Below are 22062 nucleotides of genomic sequence, written 5' to 3' on the forward strand. Positions count from 1 at the left end.
GCTGCTCAGATCCCTGCACGCTGGAAACCCTGGGGCGGGGGAAGAGATTCATCTGTACGCTACTCACGTCCGCCCAGTGGTTCTCAGGCATGCTGGGGTAACCCAAGTACCTCACTGATTGAGAAGCGGGCCCGCAGGTGATTTGTTACTAATAATGAAGGGCTTAAGTGTGACGTTGACTTGCCTCACGCGTGGAGCAGATTCAAGGTCATCCCTGTATGACTGTCACGCTCACGCCTGCTTTCTTGAGCTGAATGAACTCTTTGCCACGACCTGTGAGGTTCCGTGTAACCTTCCAGCGTCGCACCTCAGGTCCCTATCTCCTTTCTCACTCACCCATCCCTCTGGCCTTCAGCCAGTTCCGCAGGTGTGCCAAGCTCTTTCCTCCACACCTGCCGCTCTTTCTGCCAGGACACCCCTCCCCCTTTGCCTTGCTATATCTCCTGTTTTAGGGCCCAGCTTAAAAATTAACTTCTTCTTGGTACTGACTTGGAGGGGGCTTCAGAGAGCCTTGAGGAGTTGGGGGGGCTGGAGATATTCTGTTCTTGATCTACATGAAGGTGACAAGGTGTGTACATATGTGAAAATTCATTGAGCTGTCCATTTAAGATTTGTAGACTTTATGTAAGTAAACGCAAAAAGATGATATCTAAAAAAACAATTTCACCCTTTTCCCTGTCTCCTGTTCTTTCTATTACTCTCAACCATGGCATGTGCATCTCCATCTTGCCACAATAATTATACTATTTGTTGGTTTGTTTGTAAATTTTTTCTCCCATTAGAATGTAAGCCCCACGAGGAGAGAACCACAGTCTGTCTTGTTCACTGAGGTACCTTCTGGAGTGTAGCACAGTGCCCACCACATAGTACATATTAAGAAAATTAGCAAATGGATAGATGGAAGGATGAATAAAAAAGCTTGGATTTAATGATGGAGGAACAGAGGGGCAGAGGAGGTCGGCCAGAGGTTAGAAGCTCCCAACTTCCAGTTCCCAACAGACAGTTTAGGGGTCTTGCTCTGGAAGCCCAAGCTCAGAAGCTGGTGCCCTCCTCGGTGACCCAGCACTGGCCTGTCTACAACTCATTGGGGTTGTCCTGGTCGGCATAGATGAGGAAGCCCGTGAAGAGGCTGTCGGTCCAGTATGGGTCATAGAAGAGCCCATTCTGCTCTGAGTAGAAGATCTGCAGCCAGACCTCGTCACCCTGCTTGAGAGCCAGGATGGTGGAGCCTGAGGCCACATCGTGGTTGCCCGTGTTGGCGTCGAAGGTCCGGATGCGGTACTGGCCATTGTGCACCAGGCCGATGGCCAGGTGCTTGTTGGCCAGCGTGATATCGTAGGTGAAGTAGTAGATCCCTGGCACGCCGCAGACGAACTTGCCGCTGGACGTGTTGTAGTGGCCGCCCTCGTTCATCAGGATCTTGTCGAACTTGATGGGCAGCCGTTCCCTTGGGTAGCTCTTGGTCACTGCCACGGAGAAGGCCGACTTGGCGTGGCCACTGCCGCAGCTGCAGGGGCCCGGGAGTCCGGGCTCCCCCTTCTTGCCCTTGGGCCCCTTCTTGCCCGGTGTGCCATGCTTTCCTGGGGCACCACTGACCCCCTTGGGGCCGCGAGGGCCGGCCCGCCCAATGGTCCCTGCTTTGCCCTTTGGTCCTGGCTTTCCCCGGTTACCTGTCCGGCCAGGTGAACCTGGAAGACAGAGCAGCTGGTGTTACGGAGGGGACCTCAGAGAACTAGGCAGAGGCCGTTGGCCTGGGCTTTCCATCCTTAGAGCACAAGCCTTTGGATAAGGGAAAGAACATGAAGGCTGTGGAGTCGCATAGAAATGGGTGCAAATCTTGATGGTACAACCAGGGGCACTTCTCCCTTCTTATCTGGAAAATGCGAATGTGACACATACCTTCCAGAATCATGTGGATCAGGGCAAAAATAACTTGTAACAATTCACGCCCTCCCCTTGTCCTGCCTTCTAAGGAAGAGTCTGATTTGTCTGCCAGGTCAATCCTTCCCCCGGCTGTGCTGGTAATGGGTTGAGACAAGAATTGCAAGAAGCCTCTTGACTTCAAACCATTGACCTTAGTGAACTCCCTGCCCAGTGCCCAAGATCCCTGCCCACGTGGGCAAGGTTTTTTTCTTTTTTTTGCGGTACGCGGGCCTCTCACTGCTGTGGCCTCTCCTGTTGCGGAGCACAGGCTCCGGACGCGCAGGTCCAGCGGCCATGGCTCATGGGCGCAGCCACTCCACGGCACGTGGGATCTTCCCGGACTAGAGCACGAACCCGTGTCCCCTGCATCGGCAGGCGGACCCTGAACCACTGCGCCACCAGGGAAGCCCCAAGGGCAAGGGTTTTTACAGCAGCATTGCTTACAATAGCAAAACACTAGGAACAACTAAATGCCCAACCAAAGGGAGATAATGAGAAAAATGATGGTGCATCCATTATGTGCTATTCTCTGCAGGAGTTTAAAAAATGAGGCAGATTTGCATGCACTGTTTGAAAACTTCTCTAAACTACACTGTGAAGAGGAACAAGCAGGTGGCAGAAACTTCTTTTTGTTCAGAGGAAACCACAACGCTATTTCTACACCCATTTAAGTGCCTGGCACATAGTAAACACTTGCTAAATACACTTGGTATAGCCTGCAGAACGTTTTCACAGTATTACATTTTCACAGTAATATGTGTCTGTAGAACACCTCTGGGTTTTTAATACCCATACTCTAATAATGTGCATTTCTCTCAATACAACATTTTTTGGCTGATGATTATGTGGGAAACATTTATATTTATGTCCCCCAAACTCAATACAACATTTTATACAAACTGTATCTGGGTAACGACTGGAGTCACATCCAAACACAATGGCGGTACGGTTGATACAACCGGCAGACTGGCAGAGCTGTGGGTAGATGCTTTGGAAAGCATGCCAGATGTCAGTCAGGGAGCCTGCTGCTGGAGGGGTTGCCAGGTGCTAAGCAGTGTCTTAGCATCACAGCACACAAAGCAAGTGTTCGTAAACCATCCTACAAACTGGGTGATCAGCAGGTAATGTTGCAGATATTTCACATCCTAACAAGGTACTTGGCTCCTAACTTGTACACATACAGGGATTTTTCTGTGCTTTAGAGTTTTGTGTTCACGTGTAATGCATTTAAATTTTTCCTATTTTAAGAAACAGGGAAATAGATTTCCAAATAGCATTTTCTCACTGAACATCTAGTTTCCAGGAACGGATTGCTTATGCTGAGTGCCTGGAAGTGTTTGGTATTATTATACATACATGTAAATATATGAAAGAGGCCAGGGAGGTTATACATTTAACCAATTAATAGTGGTTACCTTTGGAGGATGAAAGGAGGATGACGAGGGGTAAGAATTAAGAAGAAATCTTGCTTTATTTATACTGTTTGAATATATTACAATGAAAATGTATTTGTGTATTATACGTGTAATTAAAAATAAATAAAAGGAATGGGGGAAAAAATAAAACTAAGAAAGGTCAAAAAGCTGTTCTTTGAAAAAATGAAAATAAATGAAAGGTGGGAGAAAGGACCATGAGAAGAGGAGGAATAAAGACAGGGTCATTTTGGATTGGAGTTTTTTGGGAAGACAAATAGATAAGGAAGTTTTATGACGTGTTATGGTGTGTGCTTCCTTTTTGATTTCCTTTTTTGAGAAACTTCTGGAAAAGCTGACTTTTACTTGTCAAGACCTCTCTGGAGGTGGGTTTGTATGTGTATGTCAGGGGGAGGGTGGTTGGAGATTATCCTGTCCTACGACTGGTCCCAGGATGACCCAGCTTTATCTGGGTTATGTGTGTCAGGACTCTGCATCTCTCAACACTGCCTTCCTTGGTGTGTTGGCTTAATTCTCAGCAGAGACTCAATACATGGCAGAAGAGACAGCCAAAACAGCCCCAAACCTACATCCTCAGAGTTCTTAATCAAGGTGGGGAAAGTCAAGAGCAGAGATATCCTGTTTCTCTTAGGGTTCATAAGGATGATGGATCATGTCATAAAATGTCATGCAAACTCTGGCTGGCTCTGCTTGGAGCACACGCTCAGATCCCAACTGATCACTGTGGTTAGGAAATGGGAACTATGTTGTCCAGTGCCAGACATACTCTGACCCCCCTTAAGTCAAAGCCATTATCATTATTTTTATAGTTATTCTTCTGGAAAGGAGGTGCTTTTGGAGGAATTAATTTGATCTGGTAGGAAAGGGCCTGGATTTGGAGTCTGCTACCAGGCTGTGGTGTGAGCTCAGCAAGTCTATTAAGGGGCAACTACCATTTATTGTATGTCTACTCTGAGACAGGTGCTTCACATGTTATTTTATTTCATCTTCACTGCACCCGTGTGAGGTAGGTCCTGTTATAATCCCAATTTTAGAGAAGAGGACACTGAGGTTTGGAGACGGGAGAGGTAATTTGTCAAAATTGGTATCCAGGTTTGTTACAAAGTTTAAGTTCTTGCAGCTATGACGTGCTGTTCTCAACTTAATCATTCTGATTTTGTGTCCTCATCTGTAACATGGGGATAATAAGAATACCTCACCCATAGGATGGTATTGCTATACCAGCAAATGAGCGGCATACTCAAAAGTGCTTTGTCAATGTTAAAATGCCATACAAATAAAAATTATGATTTCACTAATGCTCGAAATGTACACTTTGGGATGCTGCTGACACTGAAAAGTGCTTGGTTACTGGGGTAAGCGTTCAGGATATAAGGAATGTCAAGGATGAGAAGGGCTGTAGACAGTATCCAACTTGTCTGCTACCTGCCTGGCACCCCTTCACCCCTGGCACCCTGCCCTTCACTACTTCATGTGGTCCTAGGGAGGCTGTCAGTCACAGTGGACAACTGCCGTCACCACACACTCACACACACCAAGGGGTGGGCACTTGACCCAGTCCTAGCAAATGGTGGTACTTCACCTCCATAGTCAAAGGGATTGGTCCAGGATGCACATGTGATCAAGGAGACTCAGTCATCCTGAGAATTGCTCTGTGGATCAAGCCATGAGGAGGTAGGCTTGAGCCCACCAGTGGGCATTTCATAACTTCCAACATTTGTGAGAACAAAACCAACACACCGAGAGAAGCAAAGCCTTGACAACAATATTTGAGCTCCTAGACCCAGCTATTCCTGAAGCTCAGCTCTTGGACTTACTAGTTGTATGAGCCAATAAATTCCATTTGGGGCTATAAATCGGGTTTCTGTCGCTTGCGCCCGAAAGAGTTCTGAATAATATTTCAGGAGACTTGCTTAAAGTCACTCAGCAAATCAACGGTGCAGCTGGGGCAGGAACAGATCTGATGCTCACTGTTCCTTTCCAGAGAATATACTGCTCTGTTTTTTAAAAACACATTAATTTGGTTTACAATGAAATGGAATTCACATTAGTTTTCATAACTTTGCAAACCCCTTTCGTGTCAGATGTTGTCAACCCCAGGTGGGGACAGGAGAGACAGGCACTGGGCTTCTTACCTTCCTCTCCGCTGTCCCCCCGGTCCCCGTCCTGGCCATCCCGGCCATCTTTGCCTGGAAAGCCCATCCTTCCGACCATTCCTGAGGTCCCTGGGGATCCTGGGGGGCCCGGTGGGCCCTGGGGGCCAGGCAGGCTGCAGATGAGTTGAGGGGAGCTCTTCTGGAAGTCCCTGCGGGCGAAGGCACCAAGCAGCGGGTCGGCCGCACATGGAAGGGCACAGGCCAAGAGCACCCAGGGGATCATGGTGGTCACCTATGGGAGGCAAGAGAGCTGTGAGCTAACTGGGGGTCAGTCAGAAAGGCATCAAGAGGAGGAGAGGGCATCTGGGAGAGACACAGTTGCATTTCTGATCCTTCCTATCTCCCACATCACATACAAGTAGCTGGACAGTGTCATCACATCTTGAGGACATATTTGGATGAGCTGAGTCATGGACTCAGAATACCCTTGGGAGGGCTCCTGCGGGGGAGGCACACGTCCTCACACTGTCACGCTCCAGAGTGGCAGAACTGACAGCCCAGTGACAGCTGCTGGGGAGGAGCTGTGGATGGAGAGAAAAATTCCATGGCTTCATTCAAATATGTGGCATGAATGGAAAGTTACAAGGGCAGAAATATCAATACTTCCAACTGCAGGCGGTGATTTGCAACTAGGCTGCCTCTCCCAGAGGATTTGGGGCAGCACATTGGTGGGTGAGAAGTGAGGTGTCAGCTCTGAGCGAAGGTGCCCCAAGCCTCAACAGCACTGGTGGGCCGTGGGCACAGCTCCTCTGTGGTGGGCTCCCTGTGCACTAGGCCTGGGCTAAGAGCTTTCCACACGTTACTTAATCTCACGGCATCCTTACCGAATAGATACGGAGAGGAAATGGGGGCTCAGAGAAGTTCACAGCATGACTAAGTCAGGCAATTAGCAGTTGGCAGGGCTGGGATTTGAACGAGGCTGGGCAAATCCAGAGCTTGTGTGCTTTGCTTCAGGCTACACTGCTTTTTTTTTTTCTTTTTTCCCAGTTAAAAAATAATAAAAATGATACACTCACATTGTTATAAAGTCAAATAATACCATAAAGCTTATAATGAAAAATTGTGTGTGATCTTCATACCCACCCCTCAACCCTCGCCCACTCCAAACTCTTTTGGGTATTTCTTCTGGCATTTACTGACATTAAAAGACAATATGCTTACATGGTTTCTTTTTAACAATTTTGGACATTTCCTTTTGAACTCCTGTATGTGACAGATGAGGATTCAGCCCTCCTCCGTCACTCTAGGACCCTGTTTTCTCTCCCTCATGCAGTTCAGATATAATCTTTGACTGAATCAAAATTTACTCTGAATTATTGTGTCTTGTTTACTGCTAAGCTAAGCACTGTACTATAATTATACTTCCTTTCTTACACACACTTTTCTTACTGGAGATATTAATAATTTTATTTGCTTAGTTCTCTACGCCACTATTCTCTACATTATCGAATGTATCAGATAATTTACCTCTTCCATTTATTTTCCTAAAGACATAAGTCCTGGAGCCCTCCATTCTCTTTTTCCAACCTTTGTACATGCTAAGCTGTCATCCCAGGATTTTCCTTTATAACCATCATGGCAATTGTCTTTGCCTCTCTCCTGCATTGTATCTCCTGCTTTACGAATCCCATGTCTTTCTCTTATTTTATTTTATTTTTTCACTCTCTCATTTTGGTGGCACATTTGGTGTAATAGCTTCCTGGAAAAGACGTGTGGGATATAATTTTTTTGGGACAATTTGCAAGTCTCAATATGTCTTAATTTCACACCGTGTCCTTAAGGCTGGGGCATGATCACACCAGAGACCAGAGTGTTATGTGCCCAGACATTATCTACCTCCAGCCCCTCACCGGGAAGATGCAGAAGCCAAGGTCCAGAGCAGAAATAAACCACTTGTTCAAGATCTCTCAACAAACTGGCTCAGTCACTTTGTGACCAACAGCCTCTCTCCCTGGAATGAAACCAGGAGAGAGAACATTCCAGGTATGACTTCTTGCCTCTAGGGTGAGCTCTGAAGTGGTAACTGGCTTTGTGACTTTAGGCAAGCCCCTTTCCCTCTCTGGGCCTCAGTTCCCCCCCTGAAAAATAAGGGGTTGGTTTCTACACTCGAGCATGCATCAGATCCACCTGGAGGGCTTGTCCAAACCCAGACTGCTGGGTCCCACCTCCAGAGTTTGTGATTTGGTAGGTCTGTGTTGTGGCTGGAAGATTCGCATTATTATGTGGTATGTGAGGGACACTGATGCTGTCGGTTCATGGACGCATTTTGAGGACCACTGGACTAGATGATTTCTAAGCCCCTTCACCTCTGATGCTGACTGAGACTTTCAGAGTCCACTTGGCCCTCTCTTACTAGATATGAAGTCTTGCTGGCTTCTCCGTTCCCGCACAGCCTTCAGCTGCCTCATCACAGCCTTCAAGCATGAGGGGGCTCCCCGCAGCCGTGGCACTGGCAGTAAGGGAGGACCACTGCTCAGATCTCACCCTTGGAGCTCACAGTTCCCTCCTGGGCCCTCAACCTCCCTTCCCTTCACATGCTGCTTTGCCTGAGGCCTGGGAGCCTGTCCAGACCACTGTGCCACCTCTGGAAACAGGCCGATTCTACCTTTCCTCCTGACCCCTCCAAATCTTTAACCCTGGGAACAGATGAAGGGGAGAGAAGACCAGGCCTCCCCTGCCAGGGAGAGGAGGGGAGACCGCAGCACTGCACTGCGCTGCCACTCGGGGGCCTGGTCTAGTTCCAGCTCCAAGCCTCACCAACCTGGTGACTTTGGATAAGTTACTTTCTTTCTCTGGACCTCAGAGAATAAATGTCACAGAGGTGTCCCTGGCTAGGTAGAGATGATCTAGTACCAGACACTGCCTTAAATAACATGACATCATACAGTAACAAAGTTATTGTCTTTTCAGTTTCTGTAATCCTGATGAATTGAAGAAAAAAGTTTCAGTTTGGTGATAGTACATTTTTCATGCCTCTATACCCCTTTCTAATATCACTTTTGCACAAAGAACACTGTCTTCTGTGGCAGTGCACACCCATTATTAAAGAATCTTGAGCAAGGCTCCACAAATAAGCATGGAAACCTTGGAAACCCCCAGACAGGGCCACAGCGCCAGGGACCCTGGGACAGAGCATCTGCTAGGACGCAAGGAAGGCCTGTGGCACAACGTAAAGAAAGGGACTTGACAGGGGCACAGGTTAGGTCTGGGTATCTAGTCCTTGGGAGAGGGTGCAAAGAAAGACTTAGTGGGTCAGGGAAGGTGGGTGTTAAAATCAAAATTCTCACCTGAGCACCAGGACACACGAGAGGCTGCATGCTCAATTGAGAGGTCAGGCCAAAGTGAAGAAATGACAAAGGAATAGTTTGAGAGCTCATTCCATAACTCTGGGCACTCTTGGATTTTACTGAATAAAATGCAGCCCGTGTGGTGGGGAAGGGGAGGGGGCATGGAAATGAATCTGAGGCCTGCCTCTGGAAGCTGGTGGGTGGGAAAGTGGCTGGTTGCTGCATGAAAGGGGGAAGAGAGAGCTCTCAGTTGCACAGAAACTGGGCTGACTGCCTTCTCGCCTGCCTTCTCTGGTAGACAGAAGGTGCCAGACATTCCGCAGCCCCAGCCGGCCTGAGCTGGAGGCACCAGGACAGAAAGCGAGGGGCCCAGCAGTGATAACCATGCAGGGTGGATGCCCGAAAACCAGAAGCTGAGGGTGAGGCCTGGACTTGCTGGCGAAAGAAAGTGTGGTGGCCCGCTTCATGGCTGTTACAGTCAGAGGGCTCAACCTGGGAACCGCCAAGGAGCCCGCAGAAGGCCCCCAACAAAAGAGACATCCCTGTCTGCCAGGCCCAGACGGGCCGAGGAGCTTAGCCCTGTTCCTGCCAAGAAACAAGAATCCCCCTGCTGTCTGTCCCTTTACTTCTCTTTCCCCTCGTTCCTTCAGCCTGGAAAGAGGTGAGCTGAGAAGGGGGGCAGGTGGTCCAGCCAGTCTTACACCTGCACTGGGGGACAGGAAGAAGTCTCACCTTTGGTGCCACCTGGGCTCCACATGGGCTGCATAAGTGATAGTGGGAGGTGGGAGGCAAACTCGGTGGAAGTTACATGCATGATGGACTTTGGAAAACTGTCCTAGGCACTCCCCAGGCCCCAGGAATCTCCATCTCCTTCCCTTGTCTCCTTGATGAGAATCTTACAAAACTGGTCTTAGTGTTACTTGTGAGCTGGGACACATCTGGGGCCCCAGAAGAGAAACCGACTTCTCAAAGCAGGTTTGAAATAGTTTGGAAAGTTGCAACCTGCGAATATTTGGGACAAGGGAGGGAGGGAGGGCGGAGGAAGTGAGCTGAGAGGGGGGCTTACTGAGTGATCCCGCTTAGTGATGCTGGCCCAGGGTGGGCCCCAGTGGCGGGGCGGAGGTTCTGGAACACGCAGGGAGGAAGGGATTTCTCAGAGCTGGAGCCTGGAGGTTCTTGAAGCAGCTCGAGCCAGGAACTGTTTTGGAAATAAAGGCGGGGAGACTAGGTTCTGGTTCCAAACCAAGAGGGAGGGAGCAGAGTGTCTCTGTTTCAGAGGGGCACCTCTGAAAAAACCAGCTCCAAATAGCCCTGCTCCCAGCCTACTCTCCACACCACAGTGGTGGAAAAACCTGGGGATGAGGGCTTGGAGGGGGGCCAAGGCTGCAAGGCATCCAGACAGGTGAACTCTTGCCGGGTCTTAAAAATAAACTTAGAATGACAAACTTGAAGAGAGCCCCAACGGGCCATTTAAGCCAACCTCATTGGTTACGGGAAACTGAGGCAGAAGCAAACTGACTTAACTGGACACCTACAAACTTCCAGGCACTGTGCAAAGCTCTTTATTGGAATTATTTTATTTGAAGTTTACAATAAACCCTATGAAGGCAGTAAACTTATAGTCCCGTTTTTCAGAGGAAGAAACAGAGGCTTGGGGACTTCCCTGGTGGTCCAGTGGTAAAGAATCTGCCTTCCAATGCAGGGGACGTGGGTTCGATCCCTGGTCGGGGGACTAGGTTCCCACATGCCGCGGGGCAGCTAAGCTTGCGCGCCACAACTACTGAGCCCGCGAACCTCAACCACGAGCCCACACACCCTGGAGCCCGCGTGCCACGACTAGAGAGAAGCCTGCATGCTGCAACGAAAGATCTCGCATGCCTCAACGAAGATCCCGCGTGCCACAACTAAGACCCAATGCAGCCAAAATAAATAAAAAAAATATTAAAAAAAAAAAAAGAAACAGAGGGTCTGAGAAGTGAAATGATTCTACCCCAAATCACACTATTCGAGTACTGGAGAGAACATTCGAACGTGTGTCTGAGGGGCTCTGAAGACTATATGTAATGTACTATGCCTTGTTCCCTTCCCTGCTATTTTTTTTTCCCCTGTCTTATAGAAGAGTAAACTGAAGCTCGGAGAGGTTAATTTGCTCATGTTTATACAACTTGTTCATGGCAGAAGTTACATTTGAACTTGGGTTTGGCAGACCTTAACACCCGAATGCTTTCCATTATGTCAGTGCTTTTTGGATTTTTCTTCCTAAATATCTGAAATTACAGAAGATACCTTGAAGCATAGGCCAAAGCCACACACAGCAACAGAGAAATTTCTTTGATGTCTCATCTTTTATTATATCATATAAAATACATGGTTAAGAGAATGTAAAAGTGATGCTTTTTCTCCTTCAGGGTACTTGAGATTGATGCTTGAGGAAACCTCCTGTCCTTTGAGAGGCCCACACGTGGTTTAGCCAAGGTGATGGGGGGCAGCCTCTGAGCCCTGACATCCCACCATTGGGATGCCCCTTTGGAGTATTAACGGAGTGTCCCCAGGGGCTGAACCAAAAGACCAGGGTGCACAAAGCACCTCCCCTTCAGCCCCATCACCTCATTCCTTGCTTAGAGCCGTCAAGAGCCTCCAGCCTTGTCTCTTGCTGCCTCCACTGGCACTCTCCAAGCCCAAGCCAGAGAGACCCTTTATAAACATAACTCAGCCACATCACTTCCTGGACGGTCTTACTCCAGTGGCTGCTGGCTGCAAATAGCAAACCCTTGATGTGGCCCTAAAGGAAATGGCCCCCTGCCTCCATCCTAACCTTGGTTCTTCCCCTCTCTTCCTGCACTCCCCCCCATTTCAGGCGAAGCTCCATTTCACCCTTTTGCCTGCAACCCGGGGGCCCACCCTCTTGGCATGCTGGCTCTTTATCTATTGTGTTTCAGCTTAAATGTCACTTCCTCCAAGGCCTTCCTCTCAGACAGCTCTCCCTTTGGAGCCCAGCTCCTTGTCCTGTCTTTCCAGCCCTTATATCTCACCCGTATTCACTGCATTTGTCTGCTTGCCCATTTACTGGGCCTCTCCCGTTAAAATGGAAGCGGGAGCAGGGACACCAGCTATATCCCCAGGGCTTCCAACTTCTTTGCTCATAGCGGGTATTCAAGAAATATTTGCTTGGTTAATGCGTGTTTGAGACCCAGACTCCGCCCTGAAGAAAATTCACGGTGAAGAGAAAACAAGGCTGTGGCCTAAATCCAAAAGGGCCCTGATACCCCTGGATTCAAAGAAGTTTTCTCCTTTCCCCAGTTTTTCTAACCCAAACCCGATCCAATTCTAATCCCTCCTTCCTTTGACCTCCTAGAGCACAGGGCCCCTACCCCCATTCCAGGGAGGGGGCTTGCAGAATATTTTACATACAGCAGGTACTCCATAAATGTCTGTTCAATTGATAAGAAAAAATAAGCATTAGTCCTTCTTCACCTTTAAAAAAACTATCTTAGCTCCTAAATTGTCCTTGCTGGTGTAAGTTGACCAGGGAAGGCTGCCTGGTAGTCTTCCTGCTGAGGGGAAAATAATGTTACTTGGCTCAACCCCCAAAATGGAATCATGAGGTGCTAAGCTGGGATGAAGTTCTTTAGTCTGGTTTTAATTTACCCAGTCCCTGGGTTCCTCATCTCTGAGTTAAGTAGCTCATGATTCGTAAAGACAAGTGTTCTAGGAAAACACTAGACGCTTAAAGGGCCCCAGCCTGAGGTCCCCTGTCAGAGGCGGAGCCTTCCTCCTCCTTGCTCTTGCCCTTAGCTCTCAGGACATGAACCCCTGGTTCCCTCCCAAGGGCCCTCTATTCAGACTGTGATGTGAGAAGGGCCAGCAGTGCGGATATGGGTCTCTCAGTGCCTCTACCGGAATGTGGAAACTCCAGGGACACTTGTCTGGGCCTTGAGCAACGTGGCTGAGCCTGAGTTCTGCACAATCTCCCTTGGAGACCGGAAGATATAAATTGTGCTCAAATAAATTTGACCTGTTGGTTATGAGGTTGGACACACTGACAGGTAGGGATGGTGTTTCACTCAGTGACTAAGAGCTGTGGGAAACACAGCCACTTAGTTTCCTCAACTATATCCAATGGAATAATAGTATACCTACCTCACGGAGTTCATCCAGGAATAATGAGATAATGTATTCAAAGCTTCTAGCCCCGAGTGTGACACAGTAATCCTCTCCCTCAGAAGCCGTCAGATAGCTGCCTGCCCCATGTTTCAAGTCTCAGGGCTAATACCTCCTCAGAGAGGCCCACCCCTGCTTGTTTGCTCAGACCACCCTGGTCCTCCTTCCAAAGCACTTGGCCCAAGTTGTGATTATACATTTTTTGTTCCTTGGCTCATTAACTTTCTGTTGTCTGTCTTCCCCCTGGAGTGGAAGGTCCAGGAATGCAGAGGCCCTGCCTGTCTTGCTCTCTGTTATGACCACAGCTTAGCACGGGGTCCGCCCTGCCCACAGTAAGGGCTCAACTCACAGCTGTTCAACGGCCTTGAATGAAATGGTCACTCGTGTAACAAAAGAGCAAAGGGAGCAAAAGGATGACAAAACCACACTTGGCTACTGAGGGAAACCCAAGGAGAACACTGGTCTTGGATTCAGAACATGTGGGTCCCAGGCCTGGTTTTATAACTCACTGGCCACGTGGAAAAAGTCATTTCCTCCTAGCCAGGCCTCATTTTCTCACCCGTAAGATGGAGATCATAACCCTCACCCCATCTGCCTTACAGAGTTCTCCTGAGAATCAAACTAGATAACCAATGTTGAAAGCAGAACATGATACAAAAGTTAGAGCCTTGTTTAAAACCGTAACTGCCACCAACTGCAGCGGAACTAACAGCGTGCAGTCCTGACCTCCCACTAGGAGCCCCTGGAGTGTTTCAGGTGGAGGACACCTGAGCCTGATGCAGCCGGGCAATTCTCCCTGCGTTTGCAGTTAAAAGGAAAGGGCTGGTGATGGGATTGGGGTGACGCTTGCTCGCAGATGAAGCTTACTGAAAATTCGCTTTGATGGGAGTGAAATTTCCATGATGAAAACACCCCATGCCCTCCCTGAATTCCAAGAAGCAAATTGGAAATAGCTTCTCTGAGAAGCTGACAGAGGCCGATGGGAGGAGAAAGGGTCTGGCTGCTGCTCCTCCCGCAGTGCTCACGGAACCAGCCCCCTTTCCTGGGATCTGGAGACAGATGCCCATTTGGAAACACTCCAGCACTGAGTCTACATACAGAGGATTAAAAGTCATGGGGCCCACTTGCCAAGAGGCCTCAGAAAATATTTGATCTGCTGTTTTCTCCTCCCCTCACCCCCGTGCCCCTGTTTTTGGCTCAGTCTAGATAAAGAGGTTCAATACCAAAGCAAGACTTAATGACTTAATGCTCATTAAAGACTTAATGCTCCTGGAGCAGGAGCCAGGATCTCGCGAGGTTTGTCTCAGCGGGAACTCGAACGGCACCGCGGAAGTCAGCGTGGCGGGCCCTGCGTTACCGCCACCAAGGTCTACTTTCTGACAGATACGCCCAAACTCTTACACACCAACACGCGTGGCGTGTGATGTGGTGGGAGTGGAGCCCACCCTCTGGGTCCCTGGCTGCTTCACGTGGGACTTAAGTCCTCGAAGTGAGGGCCAGAGTCAGGCTCCCGGGCAGCTGAAGCCAAAGCCGTCAGGCTTTGGACCTGCCCACAGCTGTTTTCCGCCCTGGAGACCAAGGACCGCAGTGAGAGAAGCAGGCAGCTGACGTGTGGGGTGTGAAGACGGGCGAGGAGGCCCGAGGGTGTTCAGAGCCCTGTATCCAGCTTCTCCTGAGGGCCGGCCTCCAAGTGGCCGACCAGAGCGGTGCCCCATAGGAGGAGGATGTGAGACGCATGTGTCATTTTAAGCGGTCTCACTGCCACGTGAAAAAGGTAAAAAGAAGCAGGTGAAATTAATTTTCATATGTTATTTCGCCCGGTATATCTCAAATATCATCATTTCAACATGTAATCAATGTAAAAATTGTTGAGGCATTTTACATTCTTTAAGTGCCACTAAGTCTTCGAAGCCCAGTGTGTATCTCACACTTGCAGCACTGGCCACGTTTCAAGTGCTTGATAGCCACACGGTGGGTATTGTATTAGATGGAAGCAGTGTTGCTGGAGTTGAAATCCCACCAACTAGCTGTGGGACCTTCTACAAGTTACTTATCTTCTCTCCCTCATCCTCATCCTCTCCAAAATGGGGACGATAATAATAGTACCTACCTTAGAAGGTTTTTATGAGGATTTAATTTTCCTAGAGTAAGGCCTGCCCTATGGAAGAGATATAAAAGCATTAGCTATTATTTGTCCTTCTGAAAAGCAAACAAGATGATGGATGTTGAAAGCAAAACATGATACAAAAATTCAGACCTTGTTTAAAATTGTCACCAACAGCAGTTCAGCCAACGGAAAATCACCCTGACCTCCTCCATGAGTCCTGTGGCATTTCAGGTGGAGGCCCCTGTAGGCTCCTAATAAATTCTCCATTTTCAGGTAAGATAGTTTGAGTTTTATTTCTGTCTGTTGCTACCAAAGGAGATTCCTAGGGAGGCTTGGCCTTCACTCCTGCCGTTCCGTCCTGAGGGAAGGATGAGGGTGTCTGGCTTGGCCCTGTACCCCTGATCCACCTGGTTTGTTCAGGCTCCACAGTACAGAGATAGGTGAATCAATGGGAGAATGTTTATCTCATCAAGTGACAGGAGGCCAAATGGGCTATCACGTATGCAGGTACTTGGTACCATGGCTTGGAAAGACTGCCTAATAAATGGTGTGGCTTATTCTTATTGCCTTGGAGGCCAGATACTGGGGATCTGAAGATGAAAAGATGTGGTTGCTGCTTTTAAAGGGCACACCATCTGGTTATACTGAGGGTCCCACCTGGCCTACCTATACCAGGAGAGAAAGCAAGCCTTGCTCCTCTTTTCTCTTTGATACAGGCTCCCCTGAGGAGCATCCAGGACCATACAGAAGGCAGGGGAAGGAAATTTGGGGGTTAGATGATTCCTTGGAAAGGTGTAGAAAGGACTGTGCTTGAAGATCCAGGAACTGAGGGAGAGGAACAAAGTCTGAACTCTGAAGGGCTGGGGAGAAAAAGCTAAGTTTTGGGGGTTTTTTTTGTGGTACGCGGGCCTCTCACTGTTGTGGCCTCTCCCGTTGCGGAGCACAGGCTCCGGATGTGCAGGCTCAGTGGCCATGGCGCACGGGCCCAGCCACACCGCAGCATGTGGGATCCTCCCGGACCAGGGCACGAACCCGCGTCCCCTGTATCGGCAGACGGACTCTCAACCACTGCACCACCAGGGAAGCCCACTAAGTTTTCCTTGACTTCCCTGGGCTTGCTGGTTTCCATGGAGTCACTTCCAGTCAGGCTGTGATGGGCATTCAGGGTAACTCTAAAGATCTGACACAATGCTAGCCTTCGAGAGCACAGAGCTGAGCTGGTGGTTAAGTAATGGTTAAGAGTCATTTTCTAGCTGTTTGACCTCTGTTAAGTTATTTAATCTCTCAGTTTTCTTGTCTGTGAAATGGGAAAAGCAATGTGTATCGTCTTATTTGAATCATTTGAATTTGAAATAGCATGGTATAAAAAAATCTATTGTTTCACTTTATGAGTGAACGTTTGTCAAGAACCTTGCAAGGCTATTCTAATAGGTAAACAGAAATTCTCATGGGTAAACAGAAATACCTGCCATCCTTCAGCTGTATTGAATTACACCAGTTTGAATTATTTGAGGTCTTTAGGAATGTCTCCATGAGTAATTTGATTGCTCATACTTCCATTATAGAGTAACTGTGAATATTAAATAGGATCATTCAGTAACAGCCCACAGTAAGCACTCAGTAGTAGTAGTGTTATTCTGATATAATTGCACTATATGAAAACAGTGAGAGATATAATGGGAGAAGGAATAATGAGCAGGCCTGGGTCTGCTGTTTCCTCATCTGTAAAATGGTGAGAACAGTGAGCTTGTGAGGAGTTGAACAGTTGTGAGCTTTGGGATAAATGGCACTGAAGGCAGTTGTAACAGCTGAGGTGATTTTACAGCATGGCATGAATGCAAAGGTGCAGGATTTCTACGGGTGTGCCCTACTTTAAACAAGGATGTAAAATTGGACTTTTGTCATTCAGTGATCAGACTTTTGTTAAGATTGCAATGTGCAAGGACTTCTGGCTGAGAACTATGGAAGATGGTCCTGCCACCGAGGAAGTTATAATCTAGACAAGGGGTGACCAGCTGGCTTATCAATGACATTATGCAAACCATAGACTGCACCATGCTTCTGGTTTTTTTTTGTTGTTGTCTTTTTTTTTTTTTTTAACGTTTGAAATTGTTGCCAATGTAAAATTTGGGAGATTTTATGTTAAAATCAAGATTTCAAAATAAAATACCTAGAATAAATCTAACCAAGGACGTAAAAGGCTTGTACTTGGAAAACTGTAAGGCACTGATGAAAGAAAACAGATGGAAAGATATACCATGCTCACGGATGAAAGAATTAATATTGTTAAAATGACCATACTACCCAAGGCAATCTACAGAGTCATTGCAATCTCTATCAAAATACCAATGACATTTTTCACAGAACTAGAACAAATAATCCTAAAATTTGTGTGTAAACGCAAAAGACCCCAAAACAATAGCCAAAACAATCTTGAAAAAGGGGGACAAAGCTGAAGGTATCACACTCCCTGATTTCAAACAATACTACAAAGCTGCAGTAATCAAAACAGTATGGTTCTGGCACAAAAAGATACACTTAGATCAATGGAAACAGAATAGACAGCCCAGCAATAAACCCACAGTTGTATGGTCAATTAATCTATGACAAAGGAGGCAAGAATATACAATGGGTCAAAGACAGCCTCTTCAATAGATGATGTTGGGAAACTGGACCACTTTCTTATACCATGTACAAAAATAAACTCAAAATGGATTAAAGACTTGGAATCATAAAACTCCTAGAAGAAAAGATAGGCAGTATGCTTTTTGATATTGGTCTTAGCAATATTTTTTTTTAATATGCCTCCTCAGCCAAGGGCAAAAGTAAAAATAAACAAATGGGACTACATCAAACTAAAAAGTTTCTGCACAGCAAAGGAAACTATCCACAAAATGAAAAGACAACCTACTGAATGGGAGAAGATATTTGCAAACAATATATCTGATAAACAGTTAATGTGCACAATATACAAAGAACTCATACGACTCAGCAGCAAAAAGACAACCTGATAAAAATTGGACAGAAGACCTGAATAGACATTTTTCTAAAGATGGCCAACAGACACGTGAAAAGATGCTCAACATCACTAATCATCAAAGAAATGCAAATCAAAACCACGATATCATCTCACACTTGTCAGAATGGCAGTTATCAAAAAGACAACAAATAAGTGTTGGCCAAAATGTGGAGAAAAGGGAACCCTTGTGCACTGTTGGCGGGAATGTAAATTGGTGCAGCCACTATGGAAAACAGTAAGGAAGTTCCTAAAAAAATTAAAAATAGAAATTCCATATGGTCCAGAAATTGCACTTCTGAGAAAATGCACATCTGAAGAAAACAAGAACACTAATTTGAAAAGGTACATGCACCCTTATGTTCATTGCAGCACTATTTACAATAGCCAAGATATGGAAGCAACCTAAGTGTCCATCTATAGATGAATGGATAAAGAAGATATATATAATGGAATATCACTCAGCCATAAAAAAGAATGAAATCTTGACATTTGTGACAACATGGATGGACCTAGAATGGACCTAGAGAGTATTATGCCAAGTGAAATAAGTCAGACAGAGAAAGACAAATACCATATGATTTCGCTTACATGTGGAATCTTAAAAACAAAACAAATGAACAAACATAAAACAGAACAGACTCAGAGATACAGAGGACAAACAGATGGTTGCCAGAGGGGAGGTAAGGGAGAAGATGGGTGAAACAGATGGAGAGTGAGAGGTACAAACTTCTAGTTATACAATAAATAAGTCACAGGAATGTAATGTACAGCATAGGGAGTACAGTCAATAATATTGTAATAACTTTATATGGTGACAGATGGTAACTAGACTTATTGTGGTGATTATTTTGTAGTGTGTAAAAATATTGAATCTCTATGTTGTACATTTGAAACTAATATCATAACTCAATTATACTTCAAATAAAAAAAAAGATTTCCAGCTTTTCTTGAGAATCAGGAGGATCTGCAGCATTCTGGCAGGGCACCAATTGGCTACCTCTTGGACAAGGTGTTATGGGCTGAATTGTGTTTCCCCAGAATTCATATGTTGAAGTCCTAACCCCCAGAAGCCCAGAGTGGGACTGCATTTAGATATGAGATCTTTAAAGAGGTAATTAAGGTCAGACAAAGTCATATGGATGGGCCCTAGTCCAATATGACTAGTATCTTTATAAGAAGAGGAGATTAGGACATGACACCCAGACCAAGGGATAACCATGTGAGGTCACAGTCAGAAGGTGGCCATCTGAAAGCCAAGGAGAGAGCCCTCAGAAGAAACCAAATCTGCCATCCCCTTAATCATGGACTTCTAGCTTCCAGAACTGTGAGAAAATACATTTTTGTTGTTGAAGCCACCCAGTCTTTGTGACTCTGTTATGGCAGCCCTAGCAAAGTAATACACAGGACCTATATTCTTCAGTGTCAAGTCTTCACCACTCCTAAATGTCATGCATCCTGTTCACTTATGTATCGTGCATGGCCTTTGTTGGCGTATGATCTAGAGGAAGAGAGTATTCTCCATGTGTTTGTTCTGCAGGTATGTTCTTATTTCAAAGCTCTGATGTTCGTTTTCTCCTTTAATTCTCCCCACAGTTCTAAGAGGCTGATGCTATCATCCCTATTTGGCAGGAGAGAATACAGAACTCAGAAAAGTGAAGTCATTTTTCCCAGGTCAAAGCTGGGATGTAACCCAAGCCTGTTGATTCAGGGCCCAGGGCTCGTGCCCCTCTATCACGGCCCCTCTGCTTGGGCACAGGACCCATACACATAAAGCCTTAACTAACAGGGCAGCTGCGTGTGTGTGTTATAGAAGTAAGCCAGTTACAGCAATGCACAAATCCAAAGGAAGATTATTTCCTTGAAAAAAGATTTGGCATAGAATTCCCTTCAAAAGTAAACCTAGATTAGAATTTGATTAACAGAAATCTGACTTATGCAGGAGTTCGCCTCATGGAGGTAAAGCCAGCTTGGCAGTCCTCTGACCTGGAGGAAGGAGTGGGGGAAGCTGTGAGTATATAAAGGGTCTGTGTTGCCCCATGATGAACATTCAGGAGTAGAAAGCACCAGACACTGGGACTGTAGGAAAGAAGGTCCAGTCGTCTGTGTCCAATCTGCAGGTGAAGATGAGAGGAGGAATAGCAAGATAGGGAAGAATGGAGGGATTTGCAGAGAAAGAAGTAACTTCTTGGGGGAATTTGCTGAATATTTGATGGAGGCGGAGTAGGTTTGAGATGCCCCAGACTTGTGAAAGAAATCTCAATTCATTTGTGTAATGACACACTGTACACGGGAACAAAGTATACGCACATATGGAAAGATGGCCAGTGTACACTGTTAAGTGAAAAAGCAAGTTGCAGCAGGGAATGTCAAGTATGATTTATCCTTGAGTTTAAACAAGATAGACACAGATAAATAGAGATGTGTATGTATGTTTGTGGGGGAAATTCCTGAAAGGACACACATCTTGTTAAAGGGGTTACCTCCCAGAATTGGGAAGGAGTGTGTGACCTTTTACTTTTCACTTTCCACCTTTTTGTACTGTGTGAATTTTTTAAGGTAAGCATTGTCAGTTTTGTATCATTTAAAACAAAAGGTAACCTGAAGGCTTAAGGATTGGAAGACAGTCAAGGCTGTGTCCCTGCTAGGGGATGGGGAGAAGTAAGACATCTGGGAAGAAAGGAAGCCTGTGCTGCTCTGGATGTATTAGAATGAAGGGCAGTAGTGAGGTTCTGAAAAGTGTGGAAGGTTTGCCGAGCGGCAGTTGAAAGTGAGCATACTGGATATGATTACCAGATAACGGAATGAATCAGAGAAAAGCTGTGCAGATGGGAGGGCGGAAATGGAGGAGCAGAGAGGACTTGGAACACTAACTGAGCATCAGCCTTGGATTGGCACATATAGGACACTGTCGTTGCTATTGCTGCCGGTTCAGTGGGGTCTCTGGGAGATGGCCAGTCTAAGGAGGTGACCCTTGAAGGGTTCCACGCAGGAGAGTTTTGCAGTCAAAGGGTAGAGGACAATTGCACTGAGGTTGTACAAAGGATTCAGGCTTTGGGCGAGAGGCCTGGGCTGGGAGGCTGCAGGGAGCCAGTGCAACAGTTTAGTTGAGAGGAACAGCCCTGGAATGGGGCAGTGGCAGTGGGGATGGAGAAATAAGAACAAAGTAAATAAGACAAGGCTTGGAGACAAGTAGTGGGGAGGGAGAGTGAAGAGAGTTGTGAAGAGCTGGGTGCAAATCTCAGCTTGCCTGTCTGTATGATATATTTGATGAAAGAAATGTTGTCAAGAGTCAATTAGATAATGCACTTGATAAGTAACTATGATTGTTAGTTCGGATATTGGGCTCGGACTTACCAGGCTTCAAATCCCTTTACCACCAACTACTAGCTGTGCAACCTGAGCAAGTCATTAACGTCTCTGAGCCCGGTGCCCCTTCTGCAGGTGGTGATAACCTGTTGTCATGGAAACGAAAGAGCTTAAGTGGAGGGCTGGCAGGGCCTGGCACAAAATAGGTGCAGGACAAATGGTCGAGCTATTACTATCAACGATAAAACCTCTGAGCACAGAGCCTGGCACACGGTAAGCGCTCAATAAATGTCAATTCATGTTGTAATTCATAAGGCTGCCCGGCCTGCAAAGAGGAGGTGTTGGCAGTACCCTCCCTCCCATCTCCTCCTACCCGCGCCAGCACCGCGTATCCCCCCTCCCCGCCCGCACTTTCCATCCCTGCCGGAGGGTGGCGGGGGTGCGGACTGGGCAGACCGCGCAGACACTTACCCTCAGCGCCGCCGGCCACGTCCAGACGGGTCTGCAGCCACGAAGCTCTGGGCCGTCCCGCCTTCCGTAGCTGCAGCCCAGCCGGCTCCCGCCCCGGGCATACTTTTCCCATCCCGTCATGGGCGGGAGAGCTCTCCGCCGGGTCACGTGGGCCGGCCCGCAGCGAGGCGCGCTCTCTTGGGCATCGGTTGGGAAAAAC

General features: G+C 47.1%; 1 protein-coding gene across 2 annotated transcripts; it reads right to left on the minus strand.

Annotated features, from left to right (window-relative positions):
• Window positions 1-403: 403 nt before the first annotated feature.
• On the minus strand, window positions 404-21946 carry C1QTNF2 (C1q and TNF related 2). Of its 2 annotated transcripts, XM_030841218.3 has the most exons (4): window positions 21864-21946; window positions 21441-21538; window positions 5492-5744; window positions 404-1688 (listed from the first exon to the last, which is right to left on the minus strand). In XM_030841218.3, exons 3-4 carry the CDS (start codon window positions 5733-5735, stop codon window positions 1075-1077), a joined length of 858 nt encoding a protein of 285 aa, XP_030697078.1. In that variant the 5' UTR covers window positions 5736-5744; window positions 21441-21538; window positions 21864-21946; the 3' UTR covers window positions 404-1074. The 2 variants fall into 2 exon arrangements, with proteins under 2 accessions (XP_030697078.1, XP_060151474.1); XM_060295491.2 differs by lacking the exon at window positions 21441-21538 and having other exon boundaries at window positions 21864-21902.
• Window positions 21947-22062: the final 116 nt, after the last annotated feature.

The sequence above is a fragment of the Globicephala melas genome, chromosome 3 (genome assembly GCF_963455315.2).
Source record: "Globicephala melas chromosome 3, mGloMel1.2, whole genome shotgun sequence".
Lineage (NCBI taxonomy): Eukaryota > Metazoa > Chordata > Mammalia > Artiodactyla > Delphinidae > Globicephala > Globicephala melas.

What these genes read in the sequence shown, in the direction of transcription:
- C1QTNF2 (XM_030841218.3), bottom strand. Translation starts at nt 5,735, where the DNA reads ATGATCCCCTGGGTGCTCTTGGCCTGTGCCCTTCCATGTGCGGCCGAC. An exon ending in GGGGGACAGCGGAGAGGAAG is followed by an intron (nt 1,689 to 5,491) that starts GTAAGAAGCCCA and finishes TCTGTCTTCCAG; the next exon opens with GTTCACCTGGCCGGACAGGT.